Source organism: Rhamphochromis sp. 'chilingali', assembly GCF_963969265.1.
Source record: "Rhamphochromis sp. 'chilingali' genome assembly, chromosome: 2".
Lineage (NCBI taxonomy): Eukaryota > Metazoa > Chordata > Actinopteri > Cichliformes > Cichlidae > Rhamphochromis > Rhamphochromis sp. 'chilingali'.
In genome coordinates this window covers 34,384,980-34,406,126 of record NC_137930.1, presented here as the reverse complement: position 1 = coordinate 34,406,126, position 21,147 = coordinate 34,384,980, and the positions used below count along the sequence as shown (strand labels likewise).

General features: G+C 40.8%; 1 protein-coding gene across 1 annotated transcript in view; it reads right to left on the bottom strand.

Moving 5' to 3' along the window:
- The window catches only part of arrdc1b (arrestin domain containing 1b), a 46,997-nt gene extending 32,814 nt beyond the window's left edge, over positions 1–14,183 (bottom strand). The window contains exon 1 of the mRNA XM_080876529.1: positions 13,987–14,183. Coding sequence (XP_080732655.1) covers positions 13,987–14,104 — 118 coding nt within the window. The 5' untranslated portion in view covers positions 14,105–14,183. The remainder of the gene's footprint in view (positions 1–13,986) is intronic.
- Positions 14,184–21,147: the final 6,964 nt, after the last annotated feature.

Genomic DNA, 21,147 nt, shown 5'->3' with positions numbered 1-21,147 from the left:
AACCATCCTGCCATGCACACTTTTTCTCACACCCCTATAAATTATATAAATGCCTATCAACCATAGCTATATATATAGATATTTGAAATTGCACAATTATTTTAAATGAAGGAAAGCAGAACATCTCTGTTCAAGTACCGAATGTCCTGATGTGAAGAAAGCAATGGAAAAGCAACAGGGTGAAAAATATTTTCCAAAGATGTGGTAATAATTACACCTTACAGCATTTCCAGTCAACTCGTTACCTGAATAATATTTACAAGCGGCAACATGGCTAATTTCTATATGCAAAACAAGCACATGGATAATTAGCTAATCATTTCCTAATTATTGTTACAACTATTCATCCAAAATTCTGGCATCATCATGAAAAATGCTGTCAATTAAATGGAAAAACCTGATTAACAAACCACAAGTGTCTCTGCTGATCTGTCTGTTTGTCAACCATGACTGTCATGCAGTGCTATGCAGAGAGAGGAGATACTTAAGGTATCATTTGACATCTAAATTCTGAAAATTCAGCACTGTAGGCAGCGTACAGAGGGAGTAATTCTTCCAGAAAGGAAGGGGGCAGCATACTGTGACAAATACACTAGTTTATTCTTACATACTGAAGAAGAAGAAGTCGGAAGGCAACAAGGACAGGAAAAACTAAAAATAGCACAGCAAAAACCAAACTTTGTTCCACAGGGTAAAATGTTTGTAACTTACATTAAATGTTGGTGCTAACATAATGCCACAGAAACATTAGTAGACAACTCATCAACCATCCTAACAGTTTGTGTTTTATTTCATTTTGTGACTTGTCAACCAAATATAAGGTTTTAAATAAATGATGTGCCAACATGTCAGTGTTTAAAGACAAACCTATAATACAGGAATTAAATAAGTTCATGTTAAATTAATATTAAATATTGCATCAAATGTAAAGGAGTTAATGTCTAAGTACGTGGGATGATAATCTTGGACAGCTACCTAGGGATGGGTATCGGCATCGCCATGATGGCACGGTTCTGTCATAAACGGTAGTAACCAGACCGAAAAGCAGCGCACATTTCGGTGCTTTTTTTTCCTGAGATGTGATACACTTTGGATTCCAGCCAATCATTTTGCCTTTCCGAGGATAGTAGGCGGGCCCAGGTACGTACGTTCTTTTAGAGCAGAGTTACAGATTAAAAACGCCCATGGCGAAGTGGTCAAAGTCTGGCTGTACTTCACAGCAAAATATGCAAACTCAGCAGCCTGCAACAAGTGCTTTAAGCTGATACTGTCAAAGGAGGTAACACCTCGAATCTGATGAAACACCTGGCAACGCATAGCGTTTTTTTAAAAGCCGAGAAATGCACCGTATTTGATAGCTTGCTGCGAGACCTCACACCAAGCACATCTTCTGCGGGTGGGTTGCCTGTTATTGGTCCCGGAGTTAGCAACATCCCCCAAGAACCCGAAGAGGAGAGTCCTGGCCCCTAGCCCTGCCAGTGTAGCAGAAATGATGACAGGTGATGATGGCAGCAGCAGCCGTTCTTCTCTGCGTGAGTAGCTTAATGTTGTCCATGTGTAATTTATGTTGAGTAGGCTAACCACGTTATTACATTAATGCATGTAAGGTGAACTAGCAAACACCTCGTAGTTACATGCGGCTGTCCTCTTGTTTGATGGCAGATACTCCCTTCACCCTGGCCAAAAAAGCTAAAATGACCAAAGAAAAAGAGGGATACAGTTAAACATGAGAGGTTTTTGGAAAAAGTTTGTGTTCTTCATTCTTTAAGCACCGGTTCGAGCACTGTTTAAGCACCGTTTCAAAAGTACCGGCTTGGTACTGGTATCGGATAAAACCTAAACGATACCCATCCCTACAGCTACCTATATAGCACTTTTTAAACTCTATTTGAGCACTCAAAGCACTCTCTTACCACAAACGTTTTTCACACACATATTCATATAAGCACTTTATTTTTTTTAACCCACTCTGTTCACACAGAGTTCAGTATCTTGCCCAAGGATTCTTCAGCATGTACAATAGAGGAGCCACGTCCACCTCGTATTCATTGATATAAAATTGGGTATTGAGAAACATGTAATTCTGTGGCTAAGTTTCTACTAATACAATGGCAGGTCTGTGCTAAATCCCCGCACTTCAGTTTTACAGCACTTCTCATGCCTTGTTCTCTTGTTTTAAACCACTGATATGGCGGCAGATCATTTATGATGTAATCAGTTTCTGAAGCACAACCAAAGATTTCCCAACTTTTTAGATTAGATCAATTTTATTCATCCAATGTCAATTAAACATTTACTGATGGCAGTTACAAATAACCATTGGTGACAAAAGCTAAATATGTTGCAATCTCATCTTAAAGATGAAGTGGCTACCAGCAGAAACAAAGGATACCTCTGGATTACATATGACCCAGATTCAAATACATCAGGTGGTGACCCACACAAACAAGGACTTGAATGTCCACTAGCAACCAACTTTCACCTACAAAGCGATGGGCTAAGAGTGGGTATATTATTAAGGTTAATCTCATTAAGTGAAAATTGATGTGATGTGATGTCTTTTAGACCCCATTCCTACAAAACTGCTCAAAGAAGTCATGCCATTAATTAATTCTTCGATCTTAAATATGATCAACCTATCTCTAATAATCGGCTATGTACCACAGGCCTTCAAGCTGGCTGTAGTTAAACCTTTACTCAAAAAGCCATCTCTAGACCCAGCAGTCTTAGCTAATTATAGGCCAATCTCCAACCTTCCTTTCATATCAAAAATCCTTGAAAGAGTAGTTGTCAAACAGCTAGCCAGTGTTGGGGAGTAACGAAATACATGTACCGCTGTTACGTATTTAAAATACAAAATATGAGTAACTGTATTCCGTTACAGTTACCGTTTAAAAAGGTGGTATTTAGAATACAGTTACTTTGTTGAAATAAATGGATTACACGGCGGTACTTTCCTGTTTCATATTGTGGCGGGTCAGGACTGTTTGGGTTTTGTTTGACAGCAACGTTCTGTTGTTCCAGGTGGCAGCGTTACGGTTGCCATGGTTACAGGGTGACGCTCTTTCTCTGCGTGTTTCTTGGGTGAGAGAGCGGCTTTTTGTTGTTGTTGTGCTAAGCTAATAGGCAGAATGCTACATGCTCTAAAGAATGTAGCCTCATGGGCAGTGTAGTCCGTGCTGCAGGGAGAATGGACTGCCATACCCGTTATGTGTCTGTGAGCGCGAGGAGGGAGAAAAAGGAGAGTGGAAAAGTACGAGTTAACATCGAGCAGAAACAGGAGCTGGAAGCATGTAAATATAATAATAACCACTGCAGCCAAAAAGAGTGCCTGACGAGCCCAGTTGTAAGTAAGCTATTAAGACTCGATTGTACGCTGTGTTCGTGTTTTCCTTCAAAACAATAAGTTCCGTTGGAGCAGCCTTTCAACGCCTCTCTCTGTCTCTCGCTAGAAAAGTTGACCCAGACAACAAGGTAAAGCTAGTTTTCGGCTACGAGCCCGACAGGGAACCAGACGTATTAGCCAGAGGTCCCTTTAATATGGTTCGGAGCCGTGGACCTTCAGTAACAGTAATAAATCACAGCAATAGTACATTCACGTAGTTGTAAAAAGCATGATAATATATTAAGTAATCCAAAGTATTCAGAATACGTTACTCTCATTGAGTAACGTAACGGAATACGTTACAGAATACATTTTGGGGCATGTATTCTGTAATCTGTAATGGAATACATTTTAAAAGTAACCTTCCCAACACTGCAGCTAACAGATCATCTGCAGAGGAATGGCTTATTTGAAGAGTTTCAGTCAGGTTTCAGAGCTCATCACAGCACAGAAACAGCTTTAGTGAAGGTTACAAATGATCCTCTTATGGCCTCTGACAGTGGACTCATCTCTGTGCTTGTCCTGCTAGACCTCAGTGCAGCGTTCGATACTGTCGACCATAATATCCTATTAGAGCGATTAGAACATGCTGTAGGTATTACAGGTACTGCACTGCAGTGGTTTGTATCATATCTATCTAATAGACTCCAATTAGTGCATGTAAATGGAGAGTCCTCTTCACACACTGAGGTTAATTATGGAGTCCCACAGGGTTCAGTGCTAGGACCAATTCTGTTTACATTATACATGCTTCCCTTAGGCAGTATCATTAGAAGACATAGCATACATTTTCACTGCTATGCAGATGACACCCGGCTCTATCTATCTGTGAAGCCAGATAACACACACCAATTAGTTAAACTGCAGGAATGTCTTAAAGACATAAAGACCTGGATGGCCGCTAACTTTCTGCTTCTTAATTCAGATAAAACTGAAGTTATTGTACTCGGCCCTGAAAATCTTAGAAATATGGTATCTAACCAGATTCTTACTCTGGATGGCATTACTTCAGCCTCCAGTAATGCTGTGAGGAACCTTGGAGTCATTTTTGACCAGGATATGTCCTTCAACGCACATATTAAACAAATATGTAGGACTGCGTTCTTCCATTTGCGCAACATCTCTAAAGGTAGAAATATCCTGTCTCAGAGTGACGCTGAAAAAAACTAGTTCATGCATTTATTACTTCCAGGCTGGACTACTGTAATTCATTATTATCAGGATGTCCAAAAAACTCGCTGAAAAGCCTTCAGTTAATCCAAAATGCTGCAGCAAGAGTACTGACAGGGACTAGAAAGAGAGAGCATATTTCTCCTGTTTTGACTTCCCTTCATTGGCTTCCTGTTAAATCCAGAATTGAATTCAAAATCCTGCTCCTCACATACAAGGTCTTAAATAATCAGGCCCCATCTTATCTTAATGACCTTGTAGTACCATATCACCCTATTAGAGCACTTCGCTCTCGCACTGCAGGCCTACTTGTTGTTCCTAGAGTATTTAAAAGTAGAATGGGAGGCAGAGCCTTCAGTTTTCAGGCCCCTCTTCTGTGGAACCAGCTTCCAGTTTGGATTCGGGAGACAGACACTATCTCTACTTTTAAGATTAGGCTTAAAACTTTCCTTTTTGCTAAAGCATATAGTTAGGGCTGGACCAGGTGACCCTGAATCCTTAGTTATGCTGCAATAGACGTAGGCTGCCGGGGATTCCCACGATGCATTGAGTTTTTCCTTTCCAGTCCCCTTTCTCACTATGTGTTAATAGACCTCTCTGCATTGAATCATATCTGTTATTAACCTCTGTCTCTCTTCCACAGCATGTCTTTTATCCTGTCTTCCTTCTCTCACCCCAACCGGTCGCAGCAGATGGCCCCGCCCCTCCCTGAGCCTGGTTCTGCCGGAGGTTTCTTCCTGTTAAAAGGGAGTTTTTCCTTCCCACTGTCGCCAAAGTCCTTGCTCATAGGGGGTCATATGATTGTTGGGTTTTTCTCTGTATCTATGAAGCGCCTTGAGGTGACTTTTGTTGTGATTTGGCGCTATATAAATAAAATTGAATTGAATCTTACTACAAACCGCTAAAACTAAAAATCAACTTCTTACCTAACAGCTACTAACTACTCTAGCTTTAGCTTCTTTTCTATCCTGCACTAATTCACATTTTTTTCCACTTCACTTCTGCTCTTTTCAGCTTCTTTTCTTACTGCATAGCACAGGAAGTGGGGCGGCTTTTTAAACATGGGAAGAAGGGAAGTGATCAGGGGTGGGTTTGATGCTTATCAGTGGGTATGACACAGCTGTGGGGCTAGACAGCATGCTGGTTATGGAGGTCAAAATATGTTATAATTACCACAGCTAAGTCTCAGGGCAAAGGGAGCAGCTGGTGCCAAGACCCCCAGCCGGGGGCTCTACTTCTATGGGCACAGTAGTTTGGCTGATGAAGTGTGTCTCAATGCCACCGGCTCACACTGAAGGGCAGCACTCTGAGTCATGAGTCATTCTCTGAGTGATCATGTGTCACGTTATTCGTTTCAGAAAAAAAGAAACCAAAGTTACTGTCAGATGTATTAACAACCCTGCTTTTCTTCAGAGATAAGAGTCATAAAGCATGTGGAAATGTTACAGCTGCCTAGCAACACAAAGAACTCTAGAGAAAACCTGCTTCAAATTTTTAATTTGAATAAGTAACTGGCTAAGAAGAAAACTACTGGAAACAACAAGCAATCTGTCATCCTCAACACTTGGCTTGAACTCGAGAAAACGTACAACCACTGCAACCAATGAATCCAATCCAACTTTAATTATTGAGCACTTTAAAAACAACACGGTTGACCAAAAAATTGTGATAAAAGTTAAAAACTATACATTAAACAGACAAAGAAAGTTAAATAACAATAAAATAAATAAATAATAATGACTACCAGCTAACTCTGGTACTACTCCTAAAACTCCTTGGAAAAAAGGTGTGTTTTTAAAAATGATTGAAAAAACTCAAGTGTTGGTGCCAACCTAATATGGAGGGGCTGCTTATTCCGTAATTTGAGGGACACAACAGTGAACAGCAAAATGAAAACAAACAAACCAACAAAAAAATTCCATAATTTGCAAAAAACAACTATTCTGGTTCAGATTCTAATAAATCCACACACCCTGAGAAACAATAATACCTTTTCAGACTGTTCTCTTAGAGTAGAGGTATCAACATGAGGCAAGTCAGAAGACTCAGGCCGAGTCACGGGTGTCATTATGTACCAGCGCTGACGATAGCTGTCATATTTAAAAATAATTTAATTTAATAATTTAATAATAATAAAGTTAACTGCATTAAAATTGCACATAAAATCATAACTAATCCATGTTTAGGGTTACAGACTCACTCTGAATTTCATTCAGCCCTTTCATTTTTCAGAGACTACACTGCTAAAGCAATAGAGCTGTTCGATATAACGATATATATCGGATGACGATATAAAAACGTCTATCGTTTCATTTTACGCTACCGTTTGTTTCATGGTGTCGCAAAATAAACTGTTTACGGCAATATTTTTTCATTATTTCTTAAAGTTCTCTCTTTCTCTTATATTTAATATAACCACACTACAGACAGACAAGCACTTGTTTTTATGCGTTGTCGTTAGCAACAACAATGTTAAAACCACCGCGTGTCTGCTTGTTTATTTTCCACATAAACCTTTCACAATAAAGCTCAAGATCCTGTTGAGACTTTTCAAAATAAACTGAATCACGTGAAAGAGTATGCAGATTATTTACGGATGAGAAGCAAGAAAGAGCCGCCACGTGCTAAAAAATAAACCTTAGACTCAAACGTTAGAACAGGCTTTTCCCTGCAGCATGCCGTGTAATAAATACAAAGAAAACGGCGGCCGTTACAACTTATGTCTAAAAATATATAGTTTCATGCATCAGTTAAAACACTCGACTCCAGCTACATGACGCGCCGCTGGAAACACTTCACGTAAGTCGAGCTGCCCGAGATTCACAGAATTTACAGAGAATGTTACATTTTTGTGATTTAAATCGTTATCGGACGATAGATGTCTTAATATCGGGATATGAGATTTTGGTCATATCGCACAGCCCTATAAAGCAAGATGCTCGCTAAAAGCTTTCACCTTTCTTCTGTTGTTACTTCTCTTCCAATCCAGTAAACCAGACTGAGTCACTCACACAGGTGCAGGTAGACTGGTGTTATTATGCAGACTGCTGAGGAATTATTGTAATTACCGCTTTGTTTTCTGTAGTCACTGTAGTCTGATGCATTTTTGGAATTAAAACAGATATACTGAGACTGACGTCTGGGTCACAGGCAGGAGGAGAAACCCAAATTAGAGAAATGAGAAAAGCCTTGCCACTAACTAAACAGTACAAAATGTATAAAAATTGATATAGTGAAAAATTCATAGTGCCTTTTATTGCATGGAGTTTAAGATATAAGAGTTTACCTGCGTCACCTGATCTTTCACTGAAATCAAAAACCCACTGAAGACTCTGTGACTCCTTCACGCCCCATGGCTTTTCTTTCCCTTAAATTTTCTTAATAAATTCACAGCCAAACGGTTTGATGCTCTATGTACAAGTGAAGACACGCCCAGGATGGAACAAACATGGCTGTAAAACCGAAAGCAATGCCAGAAAAAAAAAAAAAAGAAAAAGCAGAATTAATCATCTAAGTGTGAGATTGAATGAGTGAAGGAGTGGAACATTTGCTGGCTGTGCAAAAAAGCAGCAGAAATTGCAAACAAAAAAAACGTCACCATGTGATCAACAAAACCACAGTTCTTACAAACAGGATAAAACATGAGTGTGCAAGTGCTTGTGTGTGTGTTCTTGTGGGTACACCATGTGGCGTGCTTTGTTTACACAAAGCCAATGGTTTGTATTACCGCAGATGATGGTTGGGTTACAGTGAATGTTTGCTCTCCTGCTTTGTTGGAAGCTAAGTTAACATCCACTAATGTCATCTGAGAAACAAAAGAACGACACAGTTTTACATCTGATTGCTCTCAAGTGACTTCTGTGAAATGACTAACTTCCTGATTCACAGTTTCTGTTCATTCTTGCTGTCATGCAACTTTACATTTTATTTTCCAGTGTTTGATTGAGTCCCACATGAGATAAGATGTACTTGCAAGCTATGAAATACAGCAACATTTCATAAACCATGCTGCCAAGATCTATAACTTACTCTCTGTTATGGCTGCACGATTAATCGTTAGAAAATCGCGATCTCAATTCATACTTATGTGCGATCTCATTTCCAAATGACAACTATTTAAAAAAAAAAAAAAAAAAAAGACGATGACGATTGTATTGTACGCATTTTGATCCGGGACGTACTCTGCATGAAAACAAGCGCTCACTCTTCCTGCTCAACAAATGACAAGGGCGGAGCCTTATACCACGTGATACAGAAGCTGTGCCGTGTGATGCTAAAATTAGCAGGGAAAAAACAACGGAGAGCACTTAAGGGATGACGAGAAAGTGACAGGAGAAAATCCGTCCCGGTTAACCACCCAAACATCAATAACGGGAACCTTATACAGCGCTTCCCTACTCCCGAACTCCCGCAGGCACAAAGAAATTACGGAGGCTATCACTTATCACCTGACCAAAGATATGGCTCCCATCAACACTGTGCAAAACGAGGGATTTAGGAAAATGATCAACACCCTAGACAAACGCTACACAGTGCCGTCCCGCAACTATTTTTCTATTGTTGCACTACATTTTTCGGCAACAACAAAGTGTGAGACATTTGTTGTTTTTAATGTTTATTTATTGTTTTTATGTTCAGTCTCAACTGTTACAAAGTTGATGTGCAGTTAATAAGTGCAATAAATATTTATACTGGAAAAGAAAATCGTGAGAGAATCGTGATCTCAATTCTAAGCCAAAAAAATCGTGATTCTCATTTTATGCAAAATCGTGCAGCCCTACTCTCTGTTCTCAGACTCAACAACAGAATATACAGTGTACTTTAGTTTGAAATACAAGATTAAATAAATACATAAATAAATATCTTACAACAATCGCACCAGCAATTGTGAATGTGTGCTGTTGTAAATACTTAGCTAAAAAGTAACTTGACAATTTTCAACAGGCTTTATAAAATGAGATCCGGTCATTCAGAAACCAGGCTTTACTTCAAACCACAAAGACTGTCCCTTTCCTTTAATATCCCAGGCCCTGCTTTACAGAAGCCAAGGTCAATCCTGTCCAAAAAAACAGTGACCTTGGAATTAGCCTGGGAAGGAAATGAGACCTGACAGCTGTAGGTATTTTCCCATCAGAACAATATGTACTAACACCACCCTGTTCCCAGGTCTTCCAGTAATGGGGAGATAATGAAAAGCAGCACTGGGCTTTCAACCAATCCTAAAAGCCCAAACAAGCTTGAGCCAACGTGACATGATGGTCTAAAGATAAAGGTCTCTTTTCCAGTCTCCATTCAGAAGTACATGACAAAAGTAGTGGTGGGTTGCTGGCTTTGAGCTGCCATCACTCTTCTCAGCCTCAAAACAAGCGCGGTCTGACTCAAACTAACTGCAGTCACACTCGGGCAGATTGATGAAGGTCTGCAAGAAAATGTAGTCTCATTCAATGTAGCAATAGGGGACTCAACTCCTCTGGCTGCCACCTGGCTGAACTTTGGTCATATGAACATGTCCAAAGGCTTGGTATGAACCAAGGCTGCTCAATTTCTGTTTCAAATCTTTGAGGTTCTAGATGGACTCTGACGTCCCACTGACTCAGTTTTAATGCTGTCTTAAAGCAGCAAAGTCATTTTGAAGATGGCAGCTGACTGTGAGTAGTCACAAACCGGGTCCCTGTTTTCAAAATAACCACGATGACACCTCAAGTTCACTGCGCACAGTCGCAATAATTTTGGTTGTGATGCCATCGTCTTCCTTAATGCATTAGACCCCACCGTTTTCAAATAAATCATTAACAACTAAAAAAAATGATCAAAGCTAAATTTTAGTTAAATAGCAATCAGTATGACAAATTCTATCTCATATTTCCTTTATCTGCAAAACTCAAATACATTCATGTGGTAGCTTCATACCCTTTCAAATTCAATAGGTAGGTTTCAACTGGGCAGGAGTGTTAAGTTCAACATTATGTGTAAAAAATGTGTACAAGCGGCTATTTCATGCATTTCCATCCACACATTCATGATTCTGCTATTACAACTGTCTACCTGAGCATCCTAATCAATGGAAACCATTAGACAGTGTTTCTATCATCAATAATTGAGTGAGGCTAAGAATTTGGCCTCAGCAATATCCAGCACTCTAGAAAGCTTGTATTTGTCTATTATAACCCCTCAGTGTTATTTCACATCACTGCTCGGTAACAGTACACACCAGATTCACAGTGCAATTTCAATTTAAGTCTTACAAATGGCTCACAAGGGTCATACAGTGCCAGCATCTACTGGGTGTATGTAATGGATAGTATGAGCAGTGTATTGGCCCAGAAAACATAAAATCAAAACTTTATTGATATAATGCACACAGCATAAATACAGGTCACACAATCCAGCTCTGACAAACAAGCCTGCTGTTTTTCTAGTGCAAAATTTCTCAGGAAGGATTCTTCCTTGAATGGGCGTTGTTGATGTTTGAGGCAGGAAACAGCAGTGGTCATGAGCACTGAAGTGAAGAGAAAATCAACAGATGACTGAAGAGAAGCAATATCATAGTGTTTTCAACTGCTGCATTAGTACACAAACAACAGAGACCAAATATTTGACTCACTTGCTTAGTTTAGCAATGAGGATAAAAACTTTTCAAGTAAAAAAGGTTTGCTGTTTTCTTGTTTGGATCCTTGTGTATATTTTTATTTGGGTGAAACTGTCAGAAGAAAAGGTCCCAGGAGTAAACCCAATCTTAATCTGCACCATTACTGCAATTACATGTAACGCATGTGGAAATGGGGGAAACTATCATCCACATCAGACATCCTTAATCAGATAAGTGCAGATAATGGATTAGACAGAGAACAGAATCTGAGCGACCAGACGACACAAGATTTACAGTAATGAAGCCAAATGGCTCAGTTCTATTCTCTCCTCGGGAACGATACCCAAAACAGGAAATTGTCACCCCCAAACAAACCACACACTTCAGCTTAATTCAAGTCATCTGACTGATGCAATGATCAGCAGGCTCTATCGAGAGGGCATGATGTCACTGGACACATAATGCAGACTCAGCATTTACAGTACATTAGCAGTGCTCGCTGAAAGCCCAAGATGGAGAAGAGTCTTCTCAGCTGGAGCACTTTTGCTAAGAGATCAGTGGAGGAGCCAGTTTAAGGGGCTTAAGTAAGATAAAAAAAAAAGCTCCTGAAACGTCCCATGCTACAAACAGATATAAACAGTCACAGCAGATCGTACACATTTTTTTAATTTGCAGTGAAAAAAATGAAAATGAAGATGTTGGAAAAAGTAAATGCATTTTTCTGAGTGCAGATAACTGAAAGCACACTGTGGTCTCGCACTTTGCTAAGAAAACTACAGGGAGATTAAACCAGATTGACAGACCACCACATCAAACACCTGTCTGCATGCTCTTCTTAGCACCGAGGACTCTTATTGAGCTTTTCGCTTGCCTCGGAGAAACTCTCCTACTGTCTGCATGCTTCAAGGACAGCCTACATCCAGCCAGCAGAGCAGGGTTTAATTTGGGGAACGACAGCCGGTGTCAGATAGAGACGAGCTGCCGCTGTTACACCTTACAGTGTAACAAAGCTCAATGGGAGCTTTTGACCTCTGCTGCAAACCCATCTGCTTGAGGTCATTCTGTGCATTATGGCAAATTAATCTCACTATGTCAGGTGTAAGGGGTGACTGTGGAATGAACAGAAAGACAGGAGGCTGACCTGGAGGTGGCAGTTGAAGATGCTAAGATTTTCACTGGGAGTGAGCAGAAGGGAAAGGATTAGAAATTACTACATCAGAGCGACTGCTCAGGCTGAGCAGAGGTAAGGCTGGGATAGCGTAGACATGTGGGGAGGAGTAATATTCATCAACAAAGGATGATGAATATAGAGCTGCCAGGCAGGAAGAAAAGGAAAAGACCACAGAGAAGATGCAGGGATGTAGTGAAGGAGGGATAGTATGACAGAGGATGATGCAAGGAGTAGGGTGAGATGGAGGCAGGTGGAGCAGCCAAAAGAAGAAGAAGAAGGTGCACAACATGCAGGAAATGTGGCCAAATAACTTTACAAGAATTTAAATTGATTTCAATTTCATTTCAATTTCACTGGATTTGTCTAGGATCTCATACCCGATGCATTTTTGCCTTTCCTGTGCGGTCCTTGTGGATGCTGTGCAAAGGAAACCGGGTCCGATGCACTCTTTGCACCTAAAGGCGTCCCATGGTGAGGGGAGATCAGGTTACCCTTGCTAGACAGACTTTCCAGTCAAAATTAAAAAAAAAAAAAAAAAAAAAAAAAAAAAAAGGCCACCTCACCAAGGCTCAACTCCCTGCCAGAAAACCATGGGTTCCTCACTTCCTCCATCTCTCCCCATCTTTTACAGGTAAGATTAATTTGAATAATATTTAGGTTAAGCAGCTGCATTATGTTTGTGGAATTAATGAATAATCGAGATTATACTGATCATGGCGATGGATAAACTTATGAATTTTTGCTATTTGCAATTCAAATGTTCGGCCTGTAGTGCTATTTGCCCTCCCTCCTTGTTTTGGTGCGACTTTCCGAGTTCTAGCCTGCAGACACGCGAGGCTCCGCACATCAAACCAGTGTAGATCAGTGGATAAACTGCACTGCAGGCTATTTAAACTTTGTAAAATACAAGACGCAAGGGGACATATTCCCAGAGTTTCACCCTGTCAATTAACATACCACTGTGCAGGGACACCCACTGTAAGAAGAGCTTTCAGTCAAGATGATGACTGCTCTTCCTTATCTGGGAAGATTACCCTCGAGGATCTCTTTACACACAATGGATTCTTTGTGTCTTTCCAGGAGCTGCTTCCCACTTAGCCCACTTTATTCCCATTATTAACAGTTTCTTCAAGTTTGTCTAAATTAATAAACATTTCCAAATCGTTTCTATTTGACGCTTGTATACTGAAAATGCTCCCAGATGACTAACACCTGATGTTCTGCCTTTTTTTTTGGGGGGGGGGGGGGGGGATTTCTGTCAAATTCGAGGGTTCTTCAAAAACAAAACACAAGGAAGCAACATGTTGCAACAAGCAGGATGTGTGCTTTAAACGGCCTGATAAGAGTACCAAACAGCTGAGCTGGCACAGACAACAACAGCGGCGGTGGCTGCTGGTGTCGTGTGGGAAACGCTCGGTCCACTCCCAGAACAGCGGCACAAAATCCCCAATACATGTCCGACGCGACCGCACAGTGTGGTGCCTTGAACAGACGAAAAAGAAAAGCCACAGCTGCGCGGTGCTCTGCTCTCCCCCACGTCCACCATCACCGAGGAAAAGTTTATGTACACCAAGCCTACATGCGCGCCTCGCTGAGCCTGACTGAGAGAGGCACGCTGGGAGGAAGAAACGCTCCTCTCCGTCTTCTGGGTTTCGCTGACGGACAGCTTACCTTTGAAATGCAGCGACTCGGTGGTTCGTATCTTCACCGTCCCGCTTATAGACTCCCCCGGACCGTAAACCACCTTGTTGTTGGTAAAAGTAATATCAAATTCCTGAAGCTTTCCCATGGCTCTGCTCCTCACTACTCCGCTACTTCCTCAGCTCTGCGTATCTCTGATGCTGCGCTCTCACCTGCTGCCGCGAGCTCCCTCCTCCCCACCTTCCTCACTCGCACGCCCGTGACGTCACGTTGACCTTTGATAACAGATGCGCTCATGTGTGGTTTAAGAGAAGATGATTGTTTGATATTGTAAATAAATGACCAGACTTATTTTTTATTTATTTATAATATCAACTATAGACAATAAAGCAGGAACCTTCAGGGCTGTGAAGTTCCAATAACTGCAGTTCCTTTACTGGCCACTAGAGGCTACAAATGTGAGTCAATTTCCCATGTAACAAATGCCCAACTTTACAGCATTACAAAGCATGTTTTCAGCACTGTGTTTTGACTATTGCCCCCTGCTAAGAATTGTACAGTGAGCAAATTCATTTATAACTCATGAATCAGGTCACTGGAGCAGCTTGATGTGTTTGCTAGGCCACCTCCACTATCTCGCGTCACTGAGCTGGACCTCTTGACCATGCATGCGGTGTTGGTGTCTTTTGGAGGATTTTAAAACACTTTTTTGGGTCAAATATTCTTGGACACAGATCATCCAGGTAGTTTCTCCTCTGGTTTTCTTGCCTCAAAGTTGTTGTTTTTTTAATTTTTGAATAGTATTAATTAGTATGGTTGTGCTTGTGCTTGTGCGTCATTCACAAGGGCAAGAATGGTGAGAATAAATGGATGTCACAAAACAGCCACGAGCATTCATATTCATTACAGGCCTGATAGTTGAGTGAGGCACGATAGTTCCCATTGAATATCCAACACTGTCTTTGTTTGAGTTATCATTCCTAATTAAATGTAACACTGGTATTAACCCCCTAATCTATCTGCTTTTTAACTAAATGTTAATTTTTATTTATTTTAAAGTTTACTTATTTATATCTGTGTTCACCCATATCCACCCAATTTATGTTCCCAAACTAATTATTTATTTATTTATTTATTCATATAAGGTCTACTAATTAAAAATGTGTTAAAGCATCAGTATATTGCCTTTGGTTAATTAGTGACAGAATTAAAAGAAATGCCGTTTTTTGCAGGTAAATGATGATGCAGTGTAGATTTGTGTTTTCTCTTTAAATCTTGACACTTCCACAATGAATAAAAGTATAGTATCATTATTGTAAACAGTATTTTGTAGGTGAAAAATCTGAGGAAACGTTGCAAACAAAACATTTAAAAAATCTGTTTTGTTTTTTGTTCTTTGTTTTTAAATTTTCTTTGTTTTGTTTTGTTGTCTCCCTGAATGGCCCTTTAGGGATTTAACAACACTTGCAAGTGTTTTATCCTGCTGGATAAAAATGAAAATTACCACTTGTGCAAATGACATTCTACCTGCTGGGTTGTTTAAAAATGCTCTCTCTGCCATTGGCCCCTCTATTGTAGAGATATGCAATGCCTCACTTTTAACAGGTGTGGTCCCTACGTTCTGTAAGCATGCTGTTGTTGAGCCGATATTAAAAAAGAGCAGTTTGGATCCAACTCAGCTTAAGAATTATAGGCCTATCTCCAAGCTCCCATTATTGTCGAAAATTCTGGAAAAAGTAGTTGCAGATCAGCTTACCGCTTTTTTAGAAAAACATGACATTTATGACAAATTTCAGTCGGGTTTCCGTAAAAGTCACTCAACAGAAACCGCATTACTTAATAATAATGGATTGGATTTATATAGCGCTTTTCAAGGCACCCAAAGCGCTTTACCATACCACTATTCATTCACTCTCACATTCACACACTGGTGGAGGCAGCTACAGTTGTAGCCACAGCTGCCCTGGGGCAGACTGACAGAAGCGAGGCTGCCATATCGCGCCATCGGCCCCTCTGGCCAACACCAGTAGGCAAGTAGGGTAAAGTGTCTTGCCCAAGGACACAACGACCAGGACAGAGAGCCCAGGGATCAAACCGGCGACCTTCCGGTTACAGATGCGATTCCCAACCCCCTGAGCCACGGTCGCCCCGTTAAAGTCTCTAGTGACATTATGATGTCAGCTGACTCCGGAGCATCCTCCATCATGGTTTTGTTGGAGTTGACATCTGCCTTTGACACCATTGACCATACCATCCTGATTAACAGGCTCCGGGACGTAGTCGGTGTGTCCGGTCTGGCTTTGAAGTGGTTTCAGTCGTACCTCTCCAACAGATCTTTTAGTGTTTTTGCAAATCAGTTTATGTCACATTCTAAGGATCTGACTTGTGGGGTACGGCAGGGTTCAGTTCTGGGTCCTATTCTTTTTCTTTTGTACATGTTACCTCTAGGACTTATAATTAGGCAGTTCCCTGAGGTGTCTTATCACTTCTATGCTGATGATATTCTGCTCTATTGCTCTTTTAAGCCGATGGAAGTCCTGTCCTCTTTAATTAAATGTTTAGCTTCCATTGAACAGTGGCTCGGGGACAACTATTTACAGTTGAACTCTGAGAAGAACATTAATTATTGCCCCCGACAACCAGATATCTCTAATCAAACAGCATCTTGGTTCTCTTGGCTCAGCTGTTCACCCGAGCCTCAGGTGTGATCTTTGATTCTGTCATGTCCCTAGAACAACACTCTCGCCAGTCAATTAGGAACTGCCTTTTTCAGCTAAGAAACATCTGGGGACTGTGAACTTTGCTATCTAAATCTGAGTTAGAAATGGTTATTCATGCTTTTATTTAATCTCGCTTAGATTATTGTAACAGTCTTTATCTTTGTTTGAGCAAAAGGAATCAGTTAGTCCAGAATGCTGCTGCAAGGCTTTTAACTAAGACACGAAAACGAGAGCACATTACACCAGTGTTATGTTCATTACACTGGCTTCCAGTACATTTTAGAATTCATTTTAAAATCTTGGTACTGACTTTTAAAGCTTTGAATTGTGATGCCCCTGCCTACATTTCTGATCTTTTAGAACCCCACGCTCCCTCTCGCAGCCTGAGATCATCTAATCAAAGGCTGTTGGTAGTCCCACGAACTTGTTTTAAGACCAGAGGAGATAGATCTTTCAGAGCGGTGGCCCGCAGGTTGTGGAATGCTCTCCCTCCATTTTTATGTTGCCTTGATTGTATTTATTCTTTTAAAAAGCAGCTTAAGACTCTTAAGGCTTTTAATTAGATTTGTATGTTTGATTATTGATGTATTTTATGTATTTCTGTTTTTACATTACTGTGAAGCACTTTGTGGTTTTTATCCTGTGAAAGGTGCTATGTAAATAAATTGATTTGATTTGTTGTTGTTGTGTGAACCATCTTCTAGAGATAACTGCTAGAATACCTCTATGAATGAAAGAAAGCTGAAAATGTCTGTATGGTACTTTCCAGAAAGGAGGTTGCATCACAGTGTCTGAGAAATTTCCAAAGAAGAGCTGCATTCCTGAACTTCGCATGTACTGAAGTACACCACAACACAAAAGAAAGCTGCTGGGGCTCTCTTATTTGTGCTTCCTGCCTGAATCAGTGTGCGGCAGTAATATGAGTGAATAGTCATTTGGGCATACGCAACAAGTAGACAGAGGCTACATGTGAAAAAATATAAGGTTTCTGGAAAGTCTTTGGCCCAAGAAGAACAAATCATCCAATTTGAACAAAATAGTTCACTGACACTGACAACACACTCCTCAAAATTTGCATAATTTTGATTTGGTTTCTTTCCCTATAACAAAGTTGAAACGCACAAAACCCAAGAGGAGAATTAGCATGAATTCAAATTAAAACCCTCCCCACTGCTCGCACAGTTTCTGTTTCAGTGCATACTTCCTCTCTCTGAGACGGTACTTCCCATCCCTGACTATACTTCCTGTCTCATTGTGTAGCTTCAGTGATGTGATTAGAGCTGTATATGTAAATGTTTTGATCGCGTTTGTGTATAAAAGGCTCACAGATAAGACCATCTGTACTGTATACACAGTTTTTTTCAAGAGGCTTAATGTGTTGCATTTACCACAACAGAAAAAATATCGTTCCTCTTCCTCTACAGTCATGCTTGTTGGGTTAATTGGTGAACTTAAATTGGTCAGAAGTGTGGATGTGAGAGTTCGTGGTTGTCTGTCTCTCTGTGTGAGTCTTGTGATAGATCTGTCGCCACTATATCAAGCCTGTTACCTAACCTGACCTTACAGTTAATACACTTTTAAGAATGAAAATTAGGTTGAGCTTGTTGCTAGTTGGTCATTTAATGCCAGATTCATGCCTCAAATACCTCGAGAAATATACATATTTTCTAAATGAAATTATTTGCTGAGTTATTCACTTATGTATTTATTTATTTATATTTTTAAATTTGGCTGTTTTAATCCTCCATACACACAGGCTGGTTTTATGCTCAGTAAAAGAAAAGTGTTCCCATGACAACAGACAAAACACCATAGTTGCCAAGTTACTGCCTGTATCCATGGAAATCTGTTATGTGGTGGCATCTAATATAGTTCAAAGAATCTCATTGTTTCTTCTTCTTGTTCTCAGTTTCACCTTGTTTGTTTACTCATGTTGCAAAAACAGCTTGGATCGTGAATCATTTTGACGGTGCCAGGCCGCAAATGAGGCGATTGCATGTCTGTAAGTAACATGATAGGATGTTAACACCATATGTTAGGTACGCCCAGCATCACCTGAGATGGATCCATGTGGGTGTAACTCACCATGTGCCTGCAAAGATCGTGGTTCCCCCTATTTTGTGGTTAAATCCTTAAATATTTTAAAAACCACACCACTCTTATCCCTTTATAAAGAGCCAGCTAACAAGTCTCCGTAACACGTTGACCTCTGACTGGGTAAATTACAGGTTTTGATTTGCTGAATAAGATGCGGGTAATGAAAATTACTCCAATAGCTCCATCTGGTGGACAAGTGCAAAAATCAGAATCAGAATCAGAATCAGAATACTTTATTGATCCCTGGGGGAAATTATTTTTTGTTACAGTGCTCCATTTTAAACCAACATTAAGACAAGACAGACAATACGCTAACTAAGAATAGTACAATATATACATATATATACATACATACATACATAAGTCACTTATAAATAAATATTTGGAAAAGAAACATGTGTAGTTGTAGCAGCAAACAGTGTGTTAAGTGGATGCGTTGTACAGGGAGATGGCCACAGGCAGGAATGATTTCCTGTGTCGTTCAGTGGTGCTTTTCGGTAATCTCAGTCTCTCACTGAACGAGCTCCTGTGACTGACCAACATGTCATGGAGTGGGTGGGAGGTGTTATCCAACATTGTCTTTATCTTGGACAGCATCCGCCTCTCCGACACCACCTTGAGGGAGTCCAGCTCCATCCCCACAACATTGCTGGCCTTACGGATCAGTTTATTAAGTCTGTTGGCATCTGCGACCCTCAGCCTGCTCCCCCAGCATGCAACAGCATAGAGGATCGCACTGGCCACCACAGACTCATAGAAAATCCTCAGCATTTTCTGGCAGATGTTGAAGGACCTCAGTCGCCTCAAAAAATAGAGACGACTCTGGCCCTTCCTGTAAAGTGCTGTGGTGTTTTTAGCCCAGTCCAGTTTATTGTCAATGTGTACTCCAAGGTATTTATAGTCCTCCACAATGTCAACACTGACCCCCTGGATTGAAACAGGGGTCAAGTGTTTCCTGGTCTTCCTGAAGTCCACGATCAGTTCCTTGGTCTTTGCCACGTTGAGCTGCAGATGATTCTGCTCACACCACGTGACAAAGGAGTCGACCACAGCCCGGTACTCTGTCTCATCATCCCTGCTGATGCATCCAACCACCGCAGAGTCATCAGAAAACTTCTGAAGATGGCAGGTCTCTGTGCAGTGGCTGAAGTCTGTGGTGTAGAGGGTGAAGAGGAAGGGGGAGAGGACAGTCCCCTGTGGTGCCCCTGTGTTGCTAATCACCTTGTCAGACACACACTGTGGGAGACGTACATATTGTGGTCTTCCTGTCAGGTAATCAACAATCCAGGACACCAGAGAAGCATCCACCTGCATCGCTGCTAACTTATCACCCAGGAGGGTCGGCCTGATGGTGTTGAAAGCACTGGAAAAGTCAAAAAACATGACCCTCACAGTGCTCGCCGGCTTCAACATCTGGTTTATTATTTTAAGATTACTATTTTTCTGTGATTCTGCTAACACAGATCAGACTTATTGCCTTAACTATAGTGCTGTGCAAAGGTCTTGAAGGATCCCTCATTACTTTATATTTTGCTTGGAAAATTGGAGATAGGAGCAGTGATTTGTTCAATCATATGCAAACATAAATGGAAATACAACTCTCTTAGGCAAGATTTCTTGTAATTTCTTAAACCAGTCTTCAGGAATAGCTCTCCAGGCTTCTTGAAGCACTTTCTAAAGCTGTTTGTTGGAATATGGCTGCATTGTGTTTCATTTTCTGTTGAGATGATCCCACAGTGTATCAATAATGTTTAGGCCCAGGCTCTGGGGTGGCAGTTTTTTGCTTCAATTTTCATAAATCAAAATTTCACAGTACTGGCAGTAAAGTTTTATTTAGTGTTTACTTTGGGAAGTGTTTAATTGGCTATTGTAGTAAACAGAGGACGAGTGTCCCTGCATCTTTTTGCCTTTGTTAACTTGCTTGGTCTGATCCTGAAGCATGTCAGCTCCCCCACTGGAGATATGCTTGGCCTGTGATTTCACATGCAGCCAGGCAGTGTATATGCTTTGTCAGTTCCACTCGTCAGTGGAATGACAGAGGCTGTGCTCAACAAACCCGTCTTTATAGCAACCGGTCCCTTTCGCAGTAGCTTATCTACATGAAAACCACATAACACAACACATCGAGCAAAACTATCAAAGGCTTCTGGGTCCCACACCACTTATTTGTGGAGAGATCAGGTTGGCAGAATGTACTTTGGCTAGTTTGTAAGTGTTTGGAAGGAGGAACTGCTATTTCAGATTTGTATGGTTACCAAGATGGTTGCCCCAAGCCACCTTAAGTAGAGAGAAATCAGATGTCTTACCAGTGGTAAAGCAAGATAGGGCAAGCTTGGAGATCCCATATGAGCCCAAAAGTAGCAGCTGCATCACG